This window comes from Myotis daubentonii, chromosome 11, assembly GCF_963259705.1.
Source record: "Myotis daubentonii chromosome 11, mMyoDau2.1, whole genome shotgun sequence".
Classification (NCBI taxonomy): Eukaryota; Metazoa; Chordata; class Mammalia; order Chiroptera; family Vespertilionidae; genus Myotis; species Myotis daubentonii.
The window spans coordinates 6277369-6299322 of record NC_081850.1 but is presented as its reverse complement, the minus strand read 5'-3'; the positions used below and the strand labels follow the sequence as shown (position 1 = coordinate 6299322).

The 21954-nt window shown below is 40.7% G+C and overlaps 1 protein-coding gene across 1 annotated transcript; it reads right to left on the bottom strand.

Moving 5' to 3' along the window:
* Positions 1-738: 738 nt before the first annotated feature.
* On the bottom strand, positions 739-6835 carry ZNF510 (zinc finger protein 510). Its single transcript, XM_059658695.1, has 4 exons — positions 6701-6835; positions 6341-6436; positions 3233-4056; positions 739-762 (listed from the first exon to the last, which is right to left on the bottom strand). Exons 1-4 carry the CDS (start codon positions 6831-6833, stop codon positions 739-741), a joined length of 1077 nt encoding a protein of 358 aa, XP_059514678.1. The 5' UTR covers positions 6834-6835.
* Between the last annotated feature and the right edge of the window lie 15119 nt (positions 6836-21954).

Below are 21954 nucleotides of genomic sequence, written 5' to 3'. Positions count from 1 at the left end.
TGGATGTTTTGCTGTCAGTAGGACAGTTGATCCAGGTAGCAATGCTGGCTATCAGGATAGTGAAGTCTTCATCAACAACTTGATTCCAGTCAGTTTTGTCAGAGAATAGTCTCTTACCACGGCATCTAGTTAAACAACCCAAGTATGATGCTCAGCAGCTGTGCCTTTCCCCACAGTTCACAGAACCAGGGGGCTGCTTTTGTCATTCTGTGGCGTGCGTTACATCTGACATGTCAGGTAGGCACAGTAAGAGCCCAAGAGTAAATAAAAACACACCGAGTTTGATCAAAGGGAATGCTGGCTAGAGTTGAGAACACATCAAGTTTTGGGTCTGCATAGTGACAGGTTGAATAGTCACAGGTTCTGAGTGATTTCAACTGGTCAAACCATCAGGGAAATAAGGGCTGCTCAGAGTAACCTCTGTGGATGTAGGGCCCTGCTGAGCCAGCAGCTTTGCCCCAGGCAGCAGCGTGGGGATAAACTTCTTCTCTAAGGGATAGCTACTATTTCATGTATGGCTGATACTGCTGGGACTAGGAGAGCTGTATTCTTGAACATACCACGAAGTCCTTTCCATCTTGTTAGTTGGTCTAAGATGATACACTCCACAATCAAGTCAGAGGTCTTTGGGAGGCAGATGTTCAGTGTAAGAGAGCTCAAGACTAAGTTAATAGGTACCTAAAAAGGGGATATGCTTGGTAGCTTTGCCAGGGCATCAAGCCAAACCACCCTGTCCCCTCACCCGCAAGGGGCCTCCTTTTGCTGGAAGTTTGAGTCAATAAAATCAGTCAGAGAGTTGAAGCCCACTAAGGGCTGTGGGGCCTCAAAGGCATCTTACTTCCTGACTGGGGGAATTCTCCCTGTGCCTTATGGGAAGGGGGAGTATAACATATGACATTAATTTCTTTTAAAAATTAAAAAAATTATTGTTTATTTCAGAGAAAGGGGAAGAGAGAGGGAAACATCGATGTGAGAAGGTAACATTGATCAGTTGCCTCCTGAATGCTCCCTACTGGGGATCGAGCCCACAATCCAGGCATGTGCCCCAAATAGGAACCGAACTGTCAGCCTCACAGTGGATGGGATGATGCTCAACCAACTGAGCCACACTGGCCAGGGCTACATTAATTTTGACTATATTTTCAGATACAGAAGTAACCACAGTACATTGCACTGGTGCAAATGGCCCATTTACTGAGAAGGTTACATTCATTTTCCTTCCCTACCGTGAACCCTTCCCTGAGGACAATAACTAAATCTAGGTACCCCCAACTCCATGGGAACTGGTAAGATGTTGACTTGGGTACCTGTATCCTATAGGACCATAAACACTTTCCTTCCCCTCCCTCGAAGTTCCCCAGAATAACTGGGTGCATGCCAAAGGCCTTGAGTCCCCGCTGGAGACAGGAAAACCTCTTCCCATAAAGCAGCTGAGGTTGGGGTAGAGCAAGTGCCAGGAGGTGTGGAGGGAGCGTGGCTTCATGCCGCTAAACAAGCCAGGTTTACTTTAGTTACATGATAGCTGCTCACCATTCATCTAATTTTTAAGATCTTCCAACTTTTTTTATTCATCCAAAGCCCAGTATCAGGTGGTATGATCTTATCTCATGATACTGAAAGGAAGTCTTTTGTATAAATTCTCTGATGATCTTTGAAGGACCCCTTCACATATCAACTCTCTAATAAGGACTGTGCCCACTGGCTGATGTAAGCTTGGCTTACGCAGTAGTATTCTGTTCTCCAGCATTGGGATGGTTAAGTTATGTGCAGAAACAGACCTGCAAAAATAAGTGCTTAACAGAATACAAGCCCAAGTCTTGCTCACAAAATCTTCAAAAGGAAAGATGTGGAAGAAAATTTGGTTCCACATATTTCAGGCACCCTGGCTTTCATCTTGTTCCATGCCACATTAATCCACAGCATACCAGGCTGGCCTGGAAGTCATCTCCATGTTACCCTTACAGCAGCCTGGTCACTTGTTGGGGAAGTCTTTTGTCAGAACTGGATGTGGAATACAATATGAGCATCCACGTTTCACTAGCCAGTCACAAAGTCCCACTTAGATGAAGGGGAGACTGAGAAATTTAGATTAGCTATGTGCCTAGAGGAAAAAATGAAATTCTTACTAGTAAACAGATTACCAGCCTTTGTTATTGCAAGAGTTCTAATAGGGCATGACTGTATTCAAAAGGGCTTTCTCCATAGTAGCTTGTGTGAATTCTCTGATATACTCTCAGGGTTACCTGTTGGACAAAATTCTTCCTACATTCATATTTATATGGTTTTCATTCTATGTGAATTTTCTAATGTCAAATGGGTTTGTCTTTAGCCAGAAGGATTTTCCTTAGTTGTTATATCAATAGGGTTTTCTTCCTCCCTGAATTCTCTGGCCTACATTTAGGGTTGACTTCTTATACAATTTTTCATATTCATTACATTTATAAGAAGTCTCCCCGCTGTGAGTTCTCTGATGTATTCTGAAGTTTGATTTCTGGCCAAAAGTTTTCCCACATTTATTACATTGAAAGGGTTTCTCCCCTGTGTGAATTCTATGATGATCACTAAGGATTGCCTTCCGGACAAATTTTTCCCCACATTCATTACATTTAAATGGTTTCTCCCCAGTGTGAATTCTCTGATGAACTTGGAGGGTTGATGTCCGGGCAAAAGTTTTCCCACATTCATTACAATTAAATGGTTTCTCTCCTGTGTGTGTTTTCTGATGTTGAATGAGATGGTCTTTTCGCCAGAAAGATTTTTCACATTCATTACATTGATAAGTTTTCTCACCACCATGAATTCTCTGATGTATTCTGAGGTTTGATTTCTGGCCAAAAGTTTTACCACATTCATTACATCGAAATGATTTCTCCCCTGTGTGAATTCTATGATGGTCTCTGAGGGTTGACTTTTGAACAAAAGTTTTCCCACACTCACTACATTCATAGGGCTTCTCTCCTGTATGAATTCTCTGATGTCCTCTGAGGGTTGATTTCTGGACAAATGTTTTCCCACATTCATTACACTTATAGGGTTTCTCTGCTGTGTGAATTCTCTGATGTGTACTGAGATGAGACTTCTGGGAGAAAGTTTTTCCACACTCATTACATTCAAATGGTTTCTCTCCTGTGTGGGTTCTCTGGTGTTGAATGAGATGTCCTTTTTGACAGAAGGATTTCCCACATTCATTACATTTATAGGATTTTATGTTAGAGTGAGTTCTTTGGCATACCTTGTGGGCTGACATCAGGTAGGATTTTCTATTTTCATGATATTCAAAGGATTTATCCCCAGTTTGTGTTTTGTCATTATATACCAATGCATTCTCTTCTGTGGCAATTCTCTGAGACTGAGCGAGATGATACTTCCTGTTGAAATTATTCTCACTGGCATTATATACATAGTGTTTCACAGCCATGTTAACTTTATGGTGTTCCATGACAGCTGACTTGTCACAGAAGGATTTCCCACACTGTTTAAGATTAGAGTATTTATCTTCTGTTCCAGTGCTTTTTTGATCAAAGAGTTTTATCTTATCACGATTTTTGCTATATCCATCATCTTTACAGGACTTTTCTCCTGTGTGAATACTCTTGTGTGTAACAAAGTCAGCCTCATCATGGAATTTTTCAGAATTATATTCAGAACCTTGCTCCAAAATTTGACACTTTTGATGCTCAAGAAAATTTTCTTTATAAATGAGGGCTTTCCCATTTTTATTACATTCAAAAAATTTATCTCCAGTATGAGTTCTCTCAAAGTTAATTTTGAAAGGCACATTTTCACAGACACTACAGCAACCCGTTTTTGTTGTTGAATAGGTTCTATTAATGACATAATGAGAAATATTTTGCAAATTCACTCCCCATGAGACATATTTACAGGGCATTTTTGTTGAAGAAACAGGAGCTATGTGTAGATTAAATGGTTTCCCCAAAATTTCCTCTTCTTTTCTAGTCAAAGGCTTATTATTGATCAGTGTTATTTGCTGCAAGTGTTTGTCTTTTATTTTCTTGTTCCTCTTGATCAGGTCATCATTTCTGTAATGTTCTAACACTGGGGAAAAATGGAAAATATCTTATGAGTCTTACATTTTTTTGTGAGTGGGGCTTACAGACATATACCTTATGTTACATTTCAGTTTTTGATTTTTCAAGATTAAATAATTTGCATGCATACACATATGTATGTAGATATATGTCTATTCACTCTCTTTTAAAAAAATATTGATATAGCAAAAATGAGAGAGGAAAATGGCAATAAATACATATTTATATTTGAATTTTAGATAGATTGAATTTTGCTACCTGGATGGAAAATTAAAAGATAATAGAAATTGGACTTTTATTGGAATGGTTATTTTAGACAGCAGGAAAACCAGATTATGGGATGGATACAACAAGACTATACTTAAGTAATAAGAAAAATAAGAACTTAATGAGCATTAATGGGCTAGGCTCAAAAGGGGAAGGATTTAGTCCACCTTATAGCTGTGAGTCTATATAGTAATACAAACAAGAGTAAAACTGATGAAAGGAAAATCCATTCTTGCAACCAAATTAGATTCTCCTTTGATTTATTCTATCTATCAAAATTGAACAATAAGTGACCCTGATCACTACCTCATCCTAAATTTTCACATTTTAATTTTATATGAGGATGCAGTTTTAAATGGGGTATTATGGAAAATCTTAAGGCAAAGACGACACTTAAGAAAGGTCTAAATTCTTTATGTATTCTGAATACCCATCATTTATGGATTATATAACTTGCAAATATCATCTACTTTTTACTCATCTCTTAACACTCCATTAAGCATGAAACATAATTTATATCTGCATCTAACTTATATGTACAATATAACAGTATACAGTGAACTCATGGAATTAGAAATCATGTCAAAAAACAGAATACAAATTGCTCTGCAAAAATCCCTATTTGACTCTCCCTGGTTACACTTTCTTCATGTTTATGTCGCCTAATGTTTATGTAATAATTTCCTGTATTTTCTTTGTAGTTTTAGACCAATATATGACTTCTTAAAAATGTAACTGAGTTTTGCCTTTTTCTAACATATAATCATATAGACATATTTATATTTTTTGTTTCTTTTACTTAATCTATAATAATAAAAGCATAATATGCTAATTAGACCAGATGTCCTTCCAGATGAAGCTGGTGCCAGCAGCTGGGGGAAGGAGGGCCTACCCTTGCAGGAATTTTGTGCATCAGGCCTCTAGTATATTTATAATCAGTATATAAGATTTTACGTAGCTTTATAATTCTCCCGTAGGAAAACAATTATTTCCTTATTCTGCTGAGCCTAATTTTTGGCAAAAATAAGCAAAATTGCCATAAATATTCTTTTATTCATTCTAGAGCAGCAGTCGCCAATCGGTGGTCTGTGGATACTGGTGGTCCATGAGGTCTGAAAGGTTGGCGACTGCTGTTCTAGAGAATACAATCATGCCTTTCTGTAGGTGATACAGTTAGGAAAGGGACTGCTTGGTGACAAGGTATGTAAAACTTCAACTTGATTTGATAACATCCTCCTAATTCCACAGTGGTTTTACCAGTTCACATTTTCACTCAGTGTGTGAAGATCTTTGATATTTCACATTCTCATCAGGACCTGGCATTACCAAATTTGTGGATCTCATTGCATATCATGCATCTCTCTTATCTCACCTCATATATTTTTTGCACTCTGTGAAAACTAATAAGGTTAATCATTTTCAAAGATTTAATTGGCCATTTCAAAGTTCCTATTCAAAGTCTCTAGCCAACTGGATTGCTACCTTTACCTATATTTACCTGCAAAAGTTCTTACATTTTCAGGATGTGTATCCTTCTTAGGTTAATTTTATTGTATGACTATTCTGCTACTCTGTGGCTTGTTTTTTCATCCTTTTAATGATCTTTTATGAACAAAGTTCTCAATTTTATTATTATTTTTTTATTTTTATTTTTTTAAAAATACATTTTATTGATTTTTTACAGAGAGGAAGGGAGAGGGATAGAGAGTCAGAAACATCGATGAGAGAGAAACATCGACCAGCTGCCTCCTGCACACCTCCTACTGGGGATGTGCCCGCAACCCATGTACATGCCCTTGACCGGAATCGAACCTGGGACCTTTCAGTCCGCAGGCCGACGCTCTATCCACTGAACCAAACCGGTTTCGGCTCAATTTTAATTTAGTAAAGTCTGTTAATCATTTCCTTCTATTGGTGCTTTGTGTGCCTTTTAAAAGTCTTGAAATACATAGGTGTTCACTGCTAAGCTGACCTTCTAGAGTCTAGCGCCACCGAATTCTGTCTGCTGGTGCTCAGTAACTCACCGTGGTGGCCCTGGTTTGAGAATTCTTCCTCTAAGAACCAAGGATCTTCTCCTTGCTCCAACTTGAAGATGACCTCTGGTTTGAAATGGCAGTTCCCTAGAAGTAGGAACAATGGAGTACTTAGGGCAGAGGATAAGCTTTTTGGTCTCCAAAAGTGGAAAAAGATGCAGCTTCAGGAAGAGCAGCCTGAAGATCCTCATTGAATTTATCATTGGGAGTTGATAGCACATTGCTCAACAGGGCTTAGTGACTTTATACTCCTGAATGAAAGCCCTAAGTAAAGTAGCCATGTGTACTAATGCTTGAAAAAGAAATGCCTTCTAGACAGAGTTACAAAAGTAAATTGTGTGCTATGCTCACCCACTGCAACGAGGTTGCTGTAGTTCTCCAGCGTCACATCTCTGTACAGCGTCCTTTGAATAGGACCCATGTGCTGCCACTCCTCCTGGGTGAACTCCACAGTCACGTCCCTGAATGACACTGATGCCTGCATACGCTTCTGTTCAATTTGAAGGGTTCAGAATTAGGTGACATAGAAAAATACATATGAAAACAATTCTTATGCTTACTGTAAAGAGCTTAAAACACAAATGAAAATAAAGACGCCTATTTGGGGTCTAATTTTATACTTTGGAGTTAATTAGTAAAAGTATTTGTAACTTATTGTATATATTTTTGAATTATATACATGTACAATCAATAAGCACATTAGTAAAGATTTTTTTGCTTGAATTTTTTTTAGCAAAAAAATATCAAGTTCCTACAATTTTTATCCCACACCCTCAATATACAACCCCAGGTATACATACTTAGGTGAGGGTCAGCAAACATGACCTTGGCCAATTTCAGTTTGCCACTTTTTCAGTCAAGTTTCATTGGGACATAGTCACACACACCCAGTTATTTAGTACTGTCTATAGTTGCTCTTGTGCTGAACTAGCACCACCTAGTAGTTCCATAAGAGACCTTGTAACTATTAAAGGCAGATATGTACTCTCTGGTCCATTACAGAACAAATTTGTCAACTTCTGGACTAACCAATCCAACTAAAGGAAAGATTGACAGTATAAAAACAACAAATCAAACAGAATTTATAGAGCCCAGCTGGTGTTGCTCAGTGGTTGAGTGTCAACCCACGCACCAGGAGGTTACCAGTTTGATTCCTAGTCAGGGCACATGCCAGGGTTGTGGGCTCGATCCCCACCCAGCAGGTAGCATGCAGGAGGCAGCCCATCAATGTTGATGTTTCTCTCATTCTCTCTCTCTCTCTCTCCCTCTCCTTTGCTTTCTCTCTCTAAAAAAAAATCAATAAAAACGTATTTTAAAAAACAACACAATTTGTAGAGAGTGATATATATAGGTTGAAAGTAAGAGATGGAAAAAGATACACAAGTAATCATCAACGTAAAGAAAATTGATTTGGTTATATTAACAAGAATAGCAGTAGATTTGAAGGTAAGAACAAATGATAAAAACATAACAACAACATAAAGACAAAATGGTCCTTTTAACAGCAAATATAACAAACTGGTATGCACTTGAAAATATAGCTTCTAAATAGTCGATCCTTATTATTCAGAGATTCTGAATTTGCAAATTCGCCTACTCACTAAGATTTACTTGGAACTTCATAATCAATACTCATGAGTTTGTGGCCATTTGTGGCCATTCACAAAATGGAGAAAAATTTGAGTGCCCAATACAAGCTTTCCCAGCTGAGGTTGAACAGGATAATGCTTTGCCTTCGTGTTTCAGCTGTCACAGAGTAAACATGTGTCTTTTTTGCAGTCTATTTAGCATTTTTTCCTGCTTTTTCTTGTGATTTCACTTTGTAAAACAGCCACCACCACCCCCGCCCCCCTGTGAAATGCTGCCTAATGTTCCTGAGTACAAGAAGATTGTGCTCTGCCTTATGGAGAAAACAGGGGTGTTAGATAAGCTTTGTTCAAGCATTAATTATGGTGCTGTTGGCTGTTAGAGCATGGATCAACAATAATATCAAATAAGGTGTTTTCAGATTATGTACTGACTGATTGTCCCAAATGTTGTGACCAGAGGCTCAAAGGAACCTAACCCTGTATTTCCCCTCGGAGTAAAAATTCAGTATTTGCTCCTTCAGTGTTTGTGGTAACTTAGAACATAACTACTGAGAATAATTAGAATTTACTGTATATGAATAAAAGTTAACAGAAATTAGATAGACAGACCCGCAGTTATAATTAGTGATTTTAACACAACTCAGTAACTGACAGGACAAGCAGTATGAAAAACAAACAAAAAACAAACAAAAGGTATTTGGAAGAGGGGTCAGCAGACTATAGCTCAGAAGCCAAATCTAACCACTGCTGGTTCTTTTATAAGTAAAATGTTATTGGGACACAGTCACATTCCTCTGTTTACGTGTTATTTATAGTTGCTATAGCACTAAAACTGTAGAGTTTGGGAGTTCTAACAAAGCCTACTATCTAACATTTACATAAAGTTTGCTGGCCACTGTTACAGAAAATTTAAATGATTGACCAACTTGACTAATGAAATATATAGGATAACCTGATCATAACATAAATCATTCTTATGCACTTTTCACACTAAAATACAAACACAGTAAGTCTCACAAAATCAGAAAAAAATTGCATCCACAGTGGCTTTGAATTTTTGCTCAGAGATGTAGAGCTGAAAGGAGCAGTGCAGTGACGCACCACTTAACAATGGGGACATGTTCTAAGACATGCTTTCTTAGGCAATTTCATCGCTGTGTGAACATCATATAGTGTGCTTACACAAACCTGATGGTATAGCCGAAAGCACACCTAGGCTATATGGTATACCAGCATTATATATGCACATCATTATGTGACGCATGACTGTAGTAACATCATTACAACAAGAAAAAAGCTGGGCAAATTGAAAATTAATGTCTACAAATATTAAAGAATCTACAAAAATCTATTAGAGCTAACAAATGAATTCAGCAACTTTTAGGATTCAAAATGAACACACTAAAACCATTTATTGTTCATTGTTAGTGTATTCCTATATACTAACAATGAACTACAAAAAGTTTAATAAAACAATTGAATTTACAATGTCAAATACTTAGGCATTCAACACTAGAAAACATTGCTAAGAATAATTAAAGAAGACCTAAGTAAATGGAAAGTAAATGGAAAGTTCTATGTTTATGGATTGGAAGATTTAATACTGTTACAATGGTAATACTCACAAAAGTGATCTACAGATTCAGTGAAATCTGTATCAAAACCCCAACGGCTTATTTTGTAGAAATGTCAATCCTAACATTCATATTGAAATCACAAGGGACCCTTGAGTAGCCAAAACAATCTTAAAAGAATAACAAAGTTTGAGGACTTGAATTTCCTGGTTTCAAAACTTATTTATAAAGCAACAGTAATTAAGACAGTGTGGTGCTGGTGCAGATATATGGATTCATGGAATAGAACTAATAGTCTAGAAATAAACTCATTCATGCAATCATTTCATAGGAAAAGAATAGTCTTTTCAATAAATGATGCTGGGAAAACTGGATAGGTACATGCAAAAGAATGAAATTGAAATCCTACTCATACCATATTAAAAAATTTATCTCATAATGAATCAAAGACTTAAATATAAGTGTAAGGTATGAAACTCTTGGAAGAAATGGGAGATAAATCTTCATGACCTTGGATTTGACAATGCTTTCCCAGATGCTACACCAAAAACAGAAGAAACCAAAGAAAAAATAATAATCTGGATTTAATAAAAGTTAAAAACTGCATCAAAGGACACATTCAAGATAGTGAAAAGACAACCCACAGAATGAGAAGAAATATTCATGAATTATATACAGAACCCTTGACTTACAATGGTTTGACTTATAATTTTTTTTTACTTATTAATAGTGTGGAAGTGATACATAATAAATTACATGAGCTACTCAAGATTTTATTATAAGATAGGCTTTGTGTAATATGATTTTGCCCAACTGAAGGCTAAGGTAAGCATTCTGAGCATGCTAAAAATAGGAGAAGCTTCACTATGACATTCCATAGGTTAGGTATGTTAAATGCATTTTTTACATATATTTTCAACTTAACAATGGATTTATCAGGACGTAATCATCCAGGAGTATCTAGTAGCCAGAATATATAAATAACTCTTACAACTGAACAACAAAAACAAAACCTAATTTTAAAAATGGGCAAAAAATCTGAATAGACTTTTCTTCAAAGACACACAAATGCCCTAGCTGGTTTGGCTCAGTGGATAGAGTGTCGGCCTGCAGACTGAAGGGTCCCAGGTTCAATACCAGTCAAGGACGTATGCATGTGTTGTGAGCTTGATCCCCAGTGGGGGTTGTGTAGGAGGCAGCCAATCAGTGATTCTCTCTCATCATTGATGTTTCTATCTCTCTCTTCCTCTCTGAAATTATTAATATATATATATATATATATATTTTTTTTTTTTAAAGATACAAAAATGGCTAGTAAGCACATGAAAAGATGCTCAATATTATTGTCAGGGAAATGCAAATCAAAACCTAAAACTCTAGTGAGCTACAACTTCACACTCTAAGATGGTCATAATTAAAAACAACAACAACAACAACAACAAAAAGTTAGCCCTGGCCAGCTGGCTCAGTTAGTTGGAGCATCATCCTATACATCAAAATGTTGAAGGTTCAATTCCCAGTCAGGGCACATACCTTGGTTGTAGATTCGATCCCAATGGGGCACATATGGAGGGCAACCGATCAATGTTTCTCTCTCTTTCTCTAAAAATCAATAAACATATCCTTGGGTGAGGATAACAACAAAGTTAAACAAATGGTGGTGACAATGTGGATGATTTGGAAACCTAATACACTGCCAATGGGAATGTAAAATGGTATCGTTGTGGTAAATAGTTTGGCAATAAGATAAATGTAGTGTTATCATATGACTCAGTGATCCCACGCCTAGATTTATTCCCTAAAGAAATGAAAAACAGGTGTTCATACAAGTACGTGTGTATATCCACATATCTATGTATCTACCTATCTATGTATTTGATGTTAATAGCAATCTATTCATAACTGCCAAGGTAGAAACACCCTAAGCCCAACAGTTGATGAGGGTATAAACAAAAAGTGATGTATCCGTATAAAAAAATTTTGAAAACATTATACTAAGTGAAAGAAACAGTCACAAAGATCACAGATTATACAATTTGATTTATTTGAAATGTCCAGTCTAAGCCAATCTATAGAGACAAAATGTAGATTAGTGGTTGCTTAGGGTGGGGCTAGGGGTATGTTGGGAGAGGGGTGTGTGATAGTTAATGATATGGAGTTTTTTTTAAGTGATAAAGATGTTCTAAAATTGACTGTGGTGATGATTGCACAATAGTGAATATACTAAAATCCACTGACTACTTTAAATGTGTGACTTGTAAGGTATGCGATTTTTATTTCCATGAAGTTGGTTTTGAAAAGGACACCAGAAAAATGGGCATTTTCAGATCTTTTATGTCTATTACAGAAATTGAATTAATAATTAAAAACCAGACACAAAGAAACCCATAGGCAAACTTGCTTTAAGAATATATTTTCCAAAGACTTAAAGAGGAAATAACAACTATCTTAAACTCTTGCATAAAACAGAAAATAGAAAACCATTTTATGAGTATAACATTAATACTAAGACATTACATGAAAAGAAAAGTTCAGGCCAATTACCTCTTCATTAATGCATACTGAGAAATACTAATTGAAATACCAACAAGTTGAATCCAAGACATATTAAAGGGATAGTACTTCATGACCAGGTGGGAATTATCTCAAGAATGCAATGAATCAATATAATTTACCCCTTTAACACAATAAAGGAATAAAATTTTATTATCTCACTAGATGCAGAAAAACACTCGACAGATTTTAATACCTATATGTCATAAACACGTTAAGAAAACTAAGAACAGAAAAAGAACTTCCTTATTCTTTTTTTTTTAAAATCCTCACTCGAGGATATTTTTTCCATTGATTTTTAGAGAGAGTGGAAGAGAGCGGGAGAAACAGAGAGAAAGACCAATGTGAGAGAGACACATTGATTGGTTGCCTCCTGCATGCTCCGACCAGGGCCAGATTGAACCTGGGACCCTTCAGTCCACAGGCCAACACTGTATCCGCTGAGCCAAACCAGCTAGGGCAGAATCTCTTCATTCTAACAAAGGACATATACAAAAGAAACCAGAAATATTGAGTACTTTCCCCCTCAGGTGAGGTGTAAGAAAAGGATTTCTGTTATTATCACTTGTATTCAGCGTTGTTCTGAAAGTACAAGAATAAAGCTTAAAAAGAAATTAAAGACATAAAGATTGGAAAAGTAAAACGTTTTTATTTTTAAAAGATCTAATTGTGCATATTTAAAATAAAAAGAATCTACAAACAAGCTATTAAAATAAATTATTAGATATGAAATTAATGAATACATTTTATTACACTTTACAGATATTGTGTTTTTTTCCAAAATTGAAGTTAAGACCTCCACCAAAAACATGACTCACTGAAGGTTCAAATACTGGTTAGCATTTTTTGGCAATAAACTATTTTTCAATTAAGATATGTACAATTTTTTTGATAATGCTATTGCACACTTTATAGACTATAGTTTAGTGTAAAAACTTTTATATGCACTGGGAAACCAAAAAAATCATGTGACCCACTTTACTGTGATATTTGCTTTATTCAGGTGTAGAATCAAACCCGCAATATTTCTGAGGTATGCCTGTATTTAAAAATACATTGTATTTTAATAAACCAACAATAAACAATTAGAAAATAAAAAATAGTATTATTAACAATATCAAAATAGACCAAATACATAGGGATAAATCTAATGAAACATGTCAAAGACTTCATCTCTAATCTGAAAAGCTACCCAGCAGGATTTTCTGTGGAAACTGACAATACTTCTTTTCTTTCTTTCTTTTTTTTTAATCTAGAGGAAGGGAAAGGGAGAGAGAGAAACATCAATGATGAGAGAGAGTCATTGATTGGCTGCCTCCTGCACGCCCCCTACTGGGGATCAAGCCCGAAACCCAGGCATGTGCCCTGACTGGAAATCAAACTATGGCTACTGGTTCATAGGTCAATGCTCTGAGCTGCCGCTGCCCGGCAAAGTAGGTTTTTTTGTTTTATTTTTTTAATCCCCACCTGAGGATACTTCTCCATTATAGAGAGTGGAAGGGAGGGGGAGAGACAGAGAGAAACATCAATGTGAGAAAGACATATCTATTGGTTGCCTTCCTCATGTGTCCCAACTGGGGTCAGGGATCAAGCCTGCAACCAAGGTATGTGCCCTTGACCAGAACTGAACCTGGGACCCTTCAGTCCACAGGTTAACGTTCTGTCCACTGTGCCAAACCAGCTAGGGTGAAACTGACAATCTATAATAATAAAAGCTAATATGCTAATTAGACCGGTGTCCTTCCGGACAAAGCCGTGGTGGCGGGGGCCAAGCCCCTTGCACGAATTTTGTGCATCAGGCCTCTAGTATTTCTATGAAAATGCAAAGGACCAAAATTAGCCAATAAGTTTTTTATTAATTTTAAGGCCTTACGCTACCATATTTCATGATTTACTACAATGCAATAGTAATTATGACAGTGAAGTACTAGCAAAAGGATAAATAATTGGATCAAAGTGTGAGACCCCCAAGAGGGACCCTCACTCTGTCCCACAGATTGACGGCGACCCCAATCAACCGCAGGAGACGTTACTTGATGCAAAACGCAAGAGGCTTTATTCTTTATTCCAGCGCGCTGGGGCCCAACCCGTACTCACGCAGGAGCAGAGGAGTTGTGCGCCCAGCAAGGGGTTTTTCAGCTAATTATATGCTAAAATCACACATCAGGGAGGGGTTGCATGCAGGAGGGTAAGAGGAGAAAGAAATTGTTTGTGTCTTGATAGGGATAAGGCACTTCTTCCTGGTGTTTTACAGCCTGTTCCTCTCAAGGTTGATTGAAGCTGGGTTTACTCAACCCATCCTTTGTTGGGGCTATCTCCTGTAATAGCCTTGGGGAGGGCGTCATTCCCTCTGTTCCTATCTCTAGTGGGGGAAGCCTAGGGAGTTGAGATAAAACAGGCAGCTAGGCCTGGCAGCTGGGCCTGTGCAGTTTGTAAGATTCTTTTATTCTTTCAAAAGGAATAGAATGCAGTGTAGATATAGACACACACACACACACACACAGTCATTTGATTGACAACAGAGGCCCTGTTGCAATTCAGTGGACAGAGGATGGTCTTTTAAAGAAATGTTACCAGAGTAACTTGATATCCATATGGAAATATGAGCCTTGACATGATATCACACACTGAAGCAATTCCAGGTGGCCAAACTTAAGTCATCAAGCATCTGCTAAAGCATAAAATACCTTCATGATCTTGGGGTAGAGAAACACCTTTCAACAATGACACACAGAGGACTACCATTAAAGAAGACACTGACACTGACCTTTGAGGACCTCCTGACTTCGCAACTTAACTATAAAGCAACAGAATCAAGACAATCTACTTCTGGGTATACATCCACAAGAATTAAAGGCCGGGTCTCGGAGAGATATTGGTATACCTTTATCCATAGCAGTATTAGTCACAATAGTCAAAAGGTGGAAGCGCCTGGCCAGTGTTTCTCAGTCAGAGCATGGCCCAAGCACCAAAGGATTGTGGGTCGACTCCTGGTCAAGGGCACTTACCTGGTTGTAGGTTTGTTCCCCAATCCTGGTTGGGGCGCATGTGGGAGGCAACCAATGTGTCTCTCACATTGACGTTTCTCTCTCTCTCCCTCCTTCCCTCCCTTCTTCCTTCCTTCCTTCCTTCCTTCCTTCCTTCCTTCCTTCCTTCCTCTCTCTCAAAAAAAAATCAATGGAAAAAATATATCCTAGAGGTGAGGATTAACAACAAAAACAAAAAGGTGGAAGCACCCTAGGTGTCCATCACTGGATGAATGGATAAATGAAGTGGGGTAAATACGCACAATACAATATTATTTAGCCTTAATATGGAAGTATATTCTGATATATGCTACAACATGGATGAACTTTGAGAACTTATGCTAATGAAATAAGCCAGTCACAAAAAGACAAACACCATACGATTCCACTTCTATGAGTAGTGGAATTCATAGATAGAAAGTAGAATGGTGTTTGCCAGGGGCTGAAGGAATGGGGAATTGCTATTTAATGGATCTAGACCTTTAGGTTTGCAAGATGAAAACAATTCTGGAGATTGGATGCACAACAATATGAATGTACTTAACACTACTAAGCTATACACTTAAAAAATGGCTAAAATGGAACATTTCATGCTACCTGCATTTTACCACAATTAAAAAAAAAAAAAAGGTAAAGAGCCAGGTGCCCTAGCTTCACAGGCTGCCATAACCAAACACCAGACTAGTGGTTTAACCAACAGAGGTATTTCCTGCCAGTTCTAGAGGCTGGACGTGTGTGAGGCATCAGCATGGTGTATTCTGGTGAGGCTTTCTTCCTGGCTTACAGACGGCCACCTGCTCACTGTCCGTGCATGGACTTTGCTCAGAGCCTGGTGCCCCCATTTAACTTTCATTACCCCCTGAAAGCTCTGTCTCCAAATACAGTAGCATTAGGGGTTAGGGCTCCAGCACATGAATTGGGAGTGGGGGGCGGAACAGGGCGCAGCTCAGTCCACAGCACCAGGTGAACACAATGAAAATATGGTTCAATCCAGAGAAGACAATGAGAACATACTAAGAGGCAGCGCCAGGAACAAGCTAAATGAGGTTTGGCTTTGCTTTAGAATAAAGTTACATACTGAATTTTTTAATATTATACTTCCCACTAGATCAGCAGTTCTCAACCTGTGGGTCGCGACCCTTTGGGGGTCGAACGACCCTTTCACAGGGGTCGCCTAAGACCATCGGAAAACACATATATAATTACATATTGATTTTCTGATTAATCACTATGCTTTAATTATGTTCAATTTGTAACAATAAATTGGGGGTCACCACACCATGAGGAGCTGTGTTAAAGGGCCGTGGCGTTAGGAAGGTTGAGAACCACTGCACTAGATTGTTAACATTAAGAAAATAAACTACCTGTGTTGTTTAAGCGCGACTATAACACATGTCAATTCGCTGGAACATCTTGGCTGTCAGCAAATAAACGTCAATCAAGCTAGAGCAGCAATGAAGGGAAAGGAGAAAGGGGAAGGGGCGGTGCCTCCAAAGCCTGCCCTGGTCACCTTGAGAGACAGAACGTTACTGCCGACGGGTGCGGAGCCACTGAGGTGATTCACACGCGGGAGGGGCATTACCTCAGGAGCAGTCAGGTGAACAGCCGTGTGAAATGTGTGTGAGGAGGCGAGGAAAGAAGTGGGCAGAGTAGTAGAGAAGCTATTCCAACAGTTGAGTGGAGAGGCCCTAGGATAGGGGAATGAAGTAGAGAAATGCATTTAAAGACATTAGGTGGGACCATATACAAGTGCTATTATTTCTGACAGACTCAAATAGAAAAAGTAGCAAAACATGATTACTGACCAGCACCGACAGGAGTTGAGAAAAAGAAAGAGTGAGAGCGAGAGCAAGGGGATCCACGGATGGATGCACCCACTTTTGTGGTTTGGGTGTCTGGCAAAACAGGGTTTACCAGGGAATAGGGAAAGATGAGGAAAAGTAGTTTGGGAAGGACTGGCAATGGTGGCTTTTACTTTGAATCAGTTGAGCTGCAGACACCTACAGGGAGATGCTAAGTCAGTTATGTCCAATGTGGTAGCCACCAGCCACATGTGGCCATTTAAAACTTAAAAATTCAGTTCCTCAGTCAAAGAAGTCACATCTCAGGTGTTCAACAGGCGCAGGTGGCTCGTGCCACCACTCTGGACAGGGCAGGTATAGCCCCTTTCCATCCTCACCCAAAGTGCCATGGCCAGAGGGGGCCGCAGGGCCACCTTTGGGAGAACGAGCCAGAGAGGGGGAGGGATGAGTCAAGACCAGTTGGAAGGGTAGCGAGAAAGGATGGAAACGTGGATGACACACGTGCAAGGGCAAGAGAAGGACGATGGCTCCATGAAATGAGTGAGAGGCAGGACAGCCACAGAGGAGGGGGAAGACGCTAACAAGAGACAAAAGTTCTTCCAGAGGGAGGAGTGCGGGCAGTCAGGCGCTGCACACAGGTCTAGTGAGGTGAGGACGAGGCAGGACCCACGCAATTTTACGGTGATTAGGTCACTGGTGGGTGCAGGGCATGGGTGTGGGAGGAGAGACATCAAGGCCTCATGCGAAGGTGTGAATGGAAAGTGTGGCAACATCTGCCAGAGAATAGAACGAACAACTCGTTTATGGCAGGTACTTGGGAGAAATATTTATGGAGAAATATTTTAAGGATGTGGATGTTTAGATCATTCATGCTGACCTCCAGCTAGTCTAAGAATGATTTCTGAATTCTACAGGATGGTCAGGAAAATATCTAACTTCTGTTTTAGTTACCTGGACAACTGGAATGTGTCCAGGTAACTAATGTGTCCTCTGCTTCCACTGAGGAGGGAGCGGAAACAACCTCCTGCATTCATTGCAGGGACGTTATTAGAAAGATGTGCACTGTCACCATGGAGACCAACAGACATTTCTTCCTGACTTGGAGGATTTTAGGTCCCATGAGGAATGTTTGGCTTAAGCTTGTTATCGACACACATCTTTAAACTAATATTGTGTGCCCGACCCTGACATGCCTATCAGAAAAGTCAGGAAGAAATGTGCAGTAGCACTTCGGAAAATCTGCGACATGAGGATGTGCATCTACCTACACAACAGCTCTGCTGTGCTATTCATCGGCTTTCCTCTATCTTCCTTGAATGATGCCGGCACATTTTCTAGTTCTATTTGTCCATATCAATATATGGTTCTTTAACCACCGATAAAATGCACTGTAAAAAGGGTGTTAATAAATAACTCACCTGAGGTTTGTTCATTCTCTGCTGCTCTCGGGAGAGTGTGGAGACTGTGAAGGATACGCTGGGGCAAGGAAGGAGGAATGGAGTCGTGAGAGGTCTGGTGCGCTTCTGTGTCACTTGCCCAAAAGTCTCACCACCCCCGCCGGGGCGAGGCCTGCCTGAGGGAATGTTTCTCTGGCCCTTGAGAAGGGCAGGCAGCAGCACGCAGAGACCATGCTCCCGGAAATGCGCATCTGATATGAGCGCATGGATGTCACCTTGCTGTTTTTTATTGGGTGATTGTAAATTATGTTACTATTGATTTTAAAAAGTATGTTCCCTCTGACTAATGTAATTAATGATGTTATTAAATATAATGGTAATATTAATCCTGTCTTGATTTTTTGTTATTTGTTAATATTGTCATTATTTACACCTAGAGTTAGAAAATCAACAGAAAATGGAAAAGAATGGTAAGATACATACTGATTAAAAAAATGTAAAATCCTTTTGTTCTAATTTGTTGAAATTTCTCAAAAAGCCTTTTTTCTTCTCAGCTAAGTTTCCCTTTTTATTCTCCTCCCGATGCCTAAATTCTTGAGTCAAATTTACTTATTTCTCTTGAATCTGCTTTGTTTTTGAATTTTCAAAAAATGTATTGAATTTATTGGGGTGACATTAGTTAATAAAATTATATAGGTTTTAAGTATATAATTCTATAATAGATGATTTGTATACTGTATTGAATGTTCACTACTCAAAGTCAAGTCTCCTCCCATCACCATTTATCCCTCCTCTATCCTCTTCTACCTTGCCCTAGCTCCCAAAAGTCTTATTAAAAATAAAAAAGACTTTCGATAAGACACTTCTAGTGACTTACCTGTGACAGAATGAATACTGCTTTGCTCCTAGTTCTGTCCCGGGTGACCAGGGGACATACATCCCAGGTTCGACACCTTTAAGGTTTCAAGAGTTGGAAACAGAAATCCCTTCCTAGACTATCATTTTGTGATTGTATCTGTTCAGGTAAAGGAAGCTTCAGCATATCTCTGGGCACCACATGTGACGGACATGATATGAGAATGGCTCAGGATCTGGGCAGAAGGAAGAAGGAAGAGAATGGAGGGCTATTTCAGAAGAAGACCAATTTCCTTGGCCATTGCTGTGGCTTTTCCTGTGCAGCCTGACAGTCACCCATCGCTCTCAGCCCCAGCTTCCCACCTTCTGCAGGCTGGTCCAGTTTCCGCTGTCACCTGGGCTTCTGGATGTGGGGACATCACCAAGTCTGGCTGCCTCTGGACAAGGTGACTAAGGACTGCTGCTGGTGGAGCAAATCCAGACGCGCTCCGTTCCGAGTTCTGCAGCAGCTGTTCTGAAGCTCTGGTGAGTCCCAACCGGGGTTCTTCCAGGTGGGACGCCTGTCCCTATGGCTCCCTCCTTCCTGCCACCCAAGAGCCACTTTGTTCCAGCGATGTTGAGACCTAGGCCTAGGAAGCAAATCCATCTCAGTGTTTCTCCACTTCAACACTGCTGACCCGTGGGCTGGCTAGGCCTTTATCGTGGGGGCTGCCCGTCAGTGCGGGCTGTCTAGCAGCAATGCCGGCCCCTACTCACCAGGTGCTAGCGGCACCCTCCTCCCAGCCGTGACACCAAACACATCTCTAGACATTTCAAAAGTCCGCTGAGGAGCAAATCACCCTAGTGACATGATCGCGTTACACCAGATTCTCTTGGAATACACTAGACTGTTCTATCCATTACTATAGCCACTGGCCACATCCTGCTACTGAGCACCTGAAATGTGGCTAGCGCCGCAAGGTGAATAAAGACATTCTGCACGTTAAGATAAAGGCAACAGATCCTCACTTAACACCCTCGACAGGTTCTTGGAAGTGGCAGCTTTAAGTGAAATGGTGTGTCACAATCCATTTGAACACGGGCTAATTGAGATAAGCAAGAGTTAAGTTCCTATGGCTTATTTCTGGTCATAAAAACATCACCAAACTTCTACATAAAGACCCCAAATACCCCCAATACTAAACATTGATATAAATGTGAGCTACATATGTTTTTAAGACGGATTAATGAAAACAAGTAAGATGATTGTTCTAGTCTAGCCTGCTTATTCAGGTTCAGGGTGTCCAGAGCGTCCCAGCAGCTCGGTGCAAGGCAGGACCCCCACCCCCGACAGGACACCCTTCCATCGCAGGGCAGCTCACACCACATGCCCTCACTCACACCCTCACTCAGGCCGGGACAGTGCAGACATGTCAGCTAACCTAACCTCACACACCCTCACTCAGGCCGGGACAGTGCAGACATGTCAGCTAACCTAACCGCACACACCCTCACTCAGGCCGGGACAGTGCAGACGTGTCAGCTAACCTAACCTCACACACCCCCATTCAGGCCGGGGCAGTGCAGACATGTCAGCTAACCTCACCTCACACACCCCCACTCAGGCCGGGACAGTGCAGACATGTCAGCTAACCTAACCTCACACACCCTCACTCAGGCCGGGACAGTGCAGACATGTCAGCTAACCTCACCTCACACACCCCCACTCAGGCCGGGACAGTGCAGACATGTCAGCTAACCTCACCTCACACACCCCCACTCAGGCCGGGGCAGTGCAGACATGTCAGCTAACCTAACCTCACACACCCCCACTCAGGCCGGGGCAGTGCAGACATGTCAGCTAACCTCACCTCACACACCCCCACTCAGGCCGGGGCAGTGCAGACATGTCAGCTAACCTCACCTCACACACCCCCACTCAGGCCGGGGCAGTGCAGACATGTCAGCTAACCTAACCTCACACACCCCCACTCAGGCCGGGACAGTGCAGACATGTCAGCTAACCTCACCTCACACACCCCCACTCAGGCCGGGACAGTGCAGACATGTCAGCTAACCTCACCTCACACACCCCCACTCAGGCCGGGGCACTGCAGACATGTCAGCTAACCTCACCTCACACACCCCCACTCAGGCCGGGACAGTGCAGACATGTCAGCTAACCTCAGCTCACACCCCCCCATTCAGGCCGGGACAGTGCAGACATGTCAGCTAACCTCACCTCACACACCCCAACTCAGGCCGGGACAGTGCAGACATGTCAGCTAACCTCACCTCACACACCCCCACTCAGGCCGGGACAGTGCAGACATGTCAGCTAACCTCACCTCACACACCCCCACTCAGGCCGGGACAGTGCAGACATGTCAGCTAACCTCACCTGCACATCTTTGGGGTTTGGGAGGAAATGGAAGTCCCTGGCGAAAACCCACGCGCACGGGGCAGAACGTGCAAACTCCTCCACACAGTGGCGGAGCTGGAATTGATTCATTCGCCTCCTTCACCAACGTTATTACAAAGCGCTGTTGAGTTAAATGCCATTATTCAAGGGCCTGCTGTAGGTTCTTAAAATTATCTTCACATGTTTCTTTTAGTTTTTAATGTGGCTACTAGAGCCGTTGCCATTGTATCTGAGGCGCACCGTATCTTTCTATCGGGGCGAGCACTGCCCTGGGCTATCAGATTGTGCCTCTGAAGGCAGGCACAGCCTGGGGGGCGGCAGGAGCCCCCGGGGCTTTGGAGACATGCAGAAACCCCAGAGTACATACGCTTGCTTGCCGCAGAGGGAGGTCGGCTGGCACTGGCTTTA

Coding starts and splice junctions, on each gene's coding strand:
- ZNF510 (XM_059658695.1), bottom strand. CDS start 6,833: ATGCAGGCATCAGTGTCATTCAGGGACGTGACTGTGGAGTTCACCCAG. Junction 4,057..6,340: donor CTCAAACCAGGGCCACCACG/GTGAGTTACTGA, acceptor ATTTTTCCCCAG/TGTTAGAACATTACAGAAAT. Junction 763..3,232: donor ACCTGATGTCAGCCCACAAG/GTATGCCAAAGA, acceptor TCAAACTTCCAG/CAAAAGGAGGCCCCTTGCGG.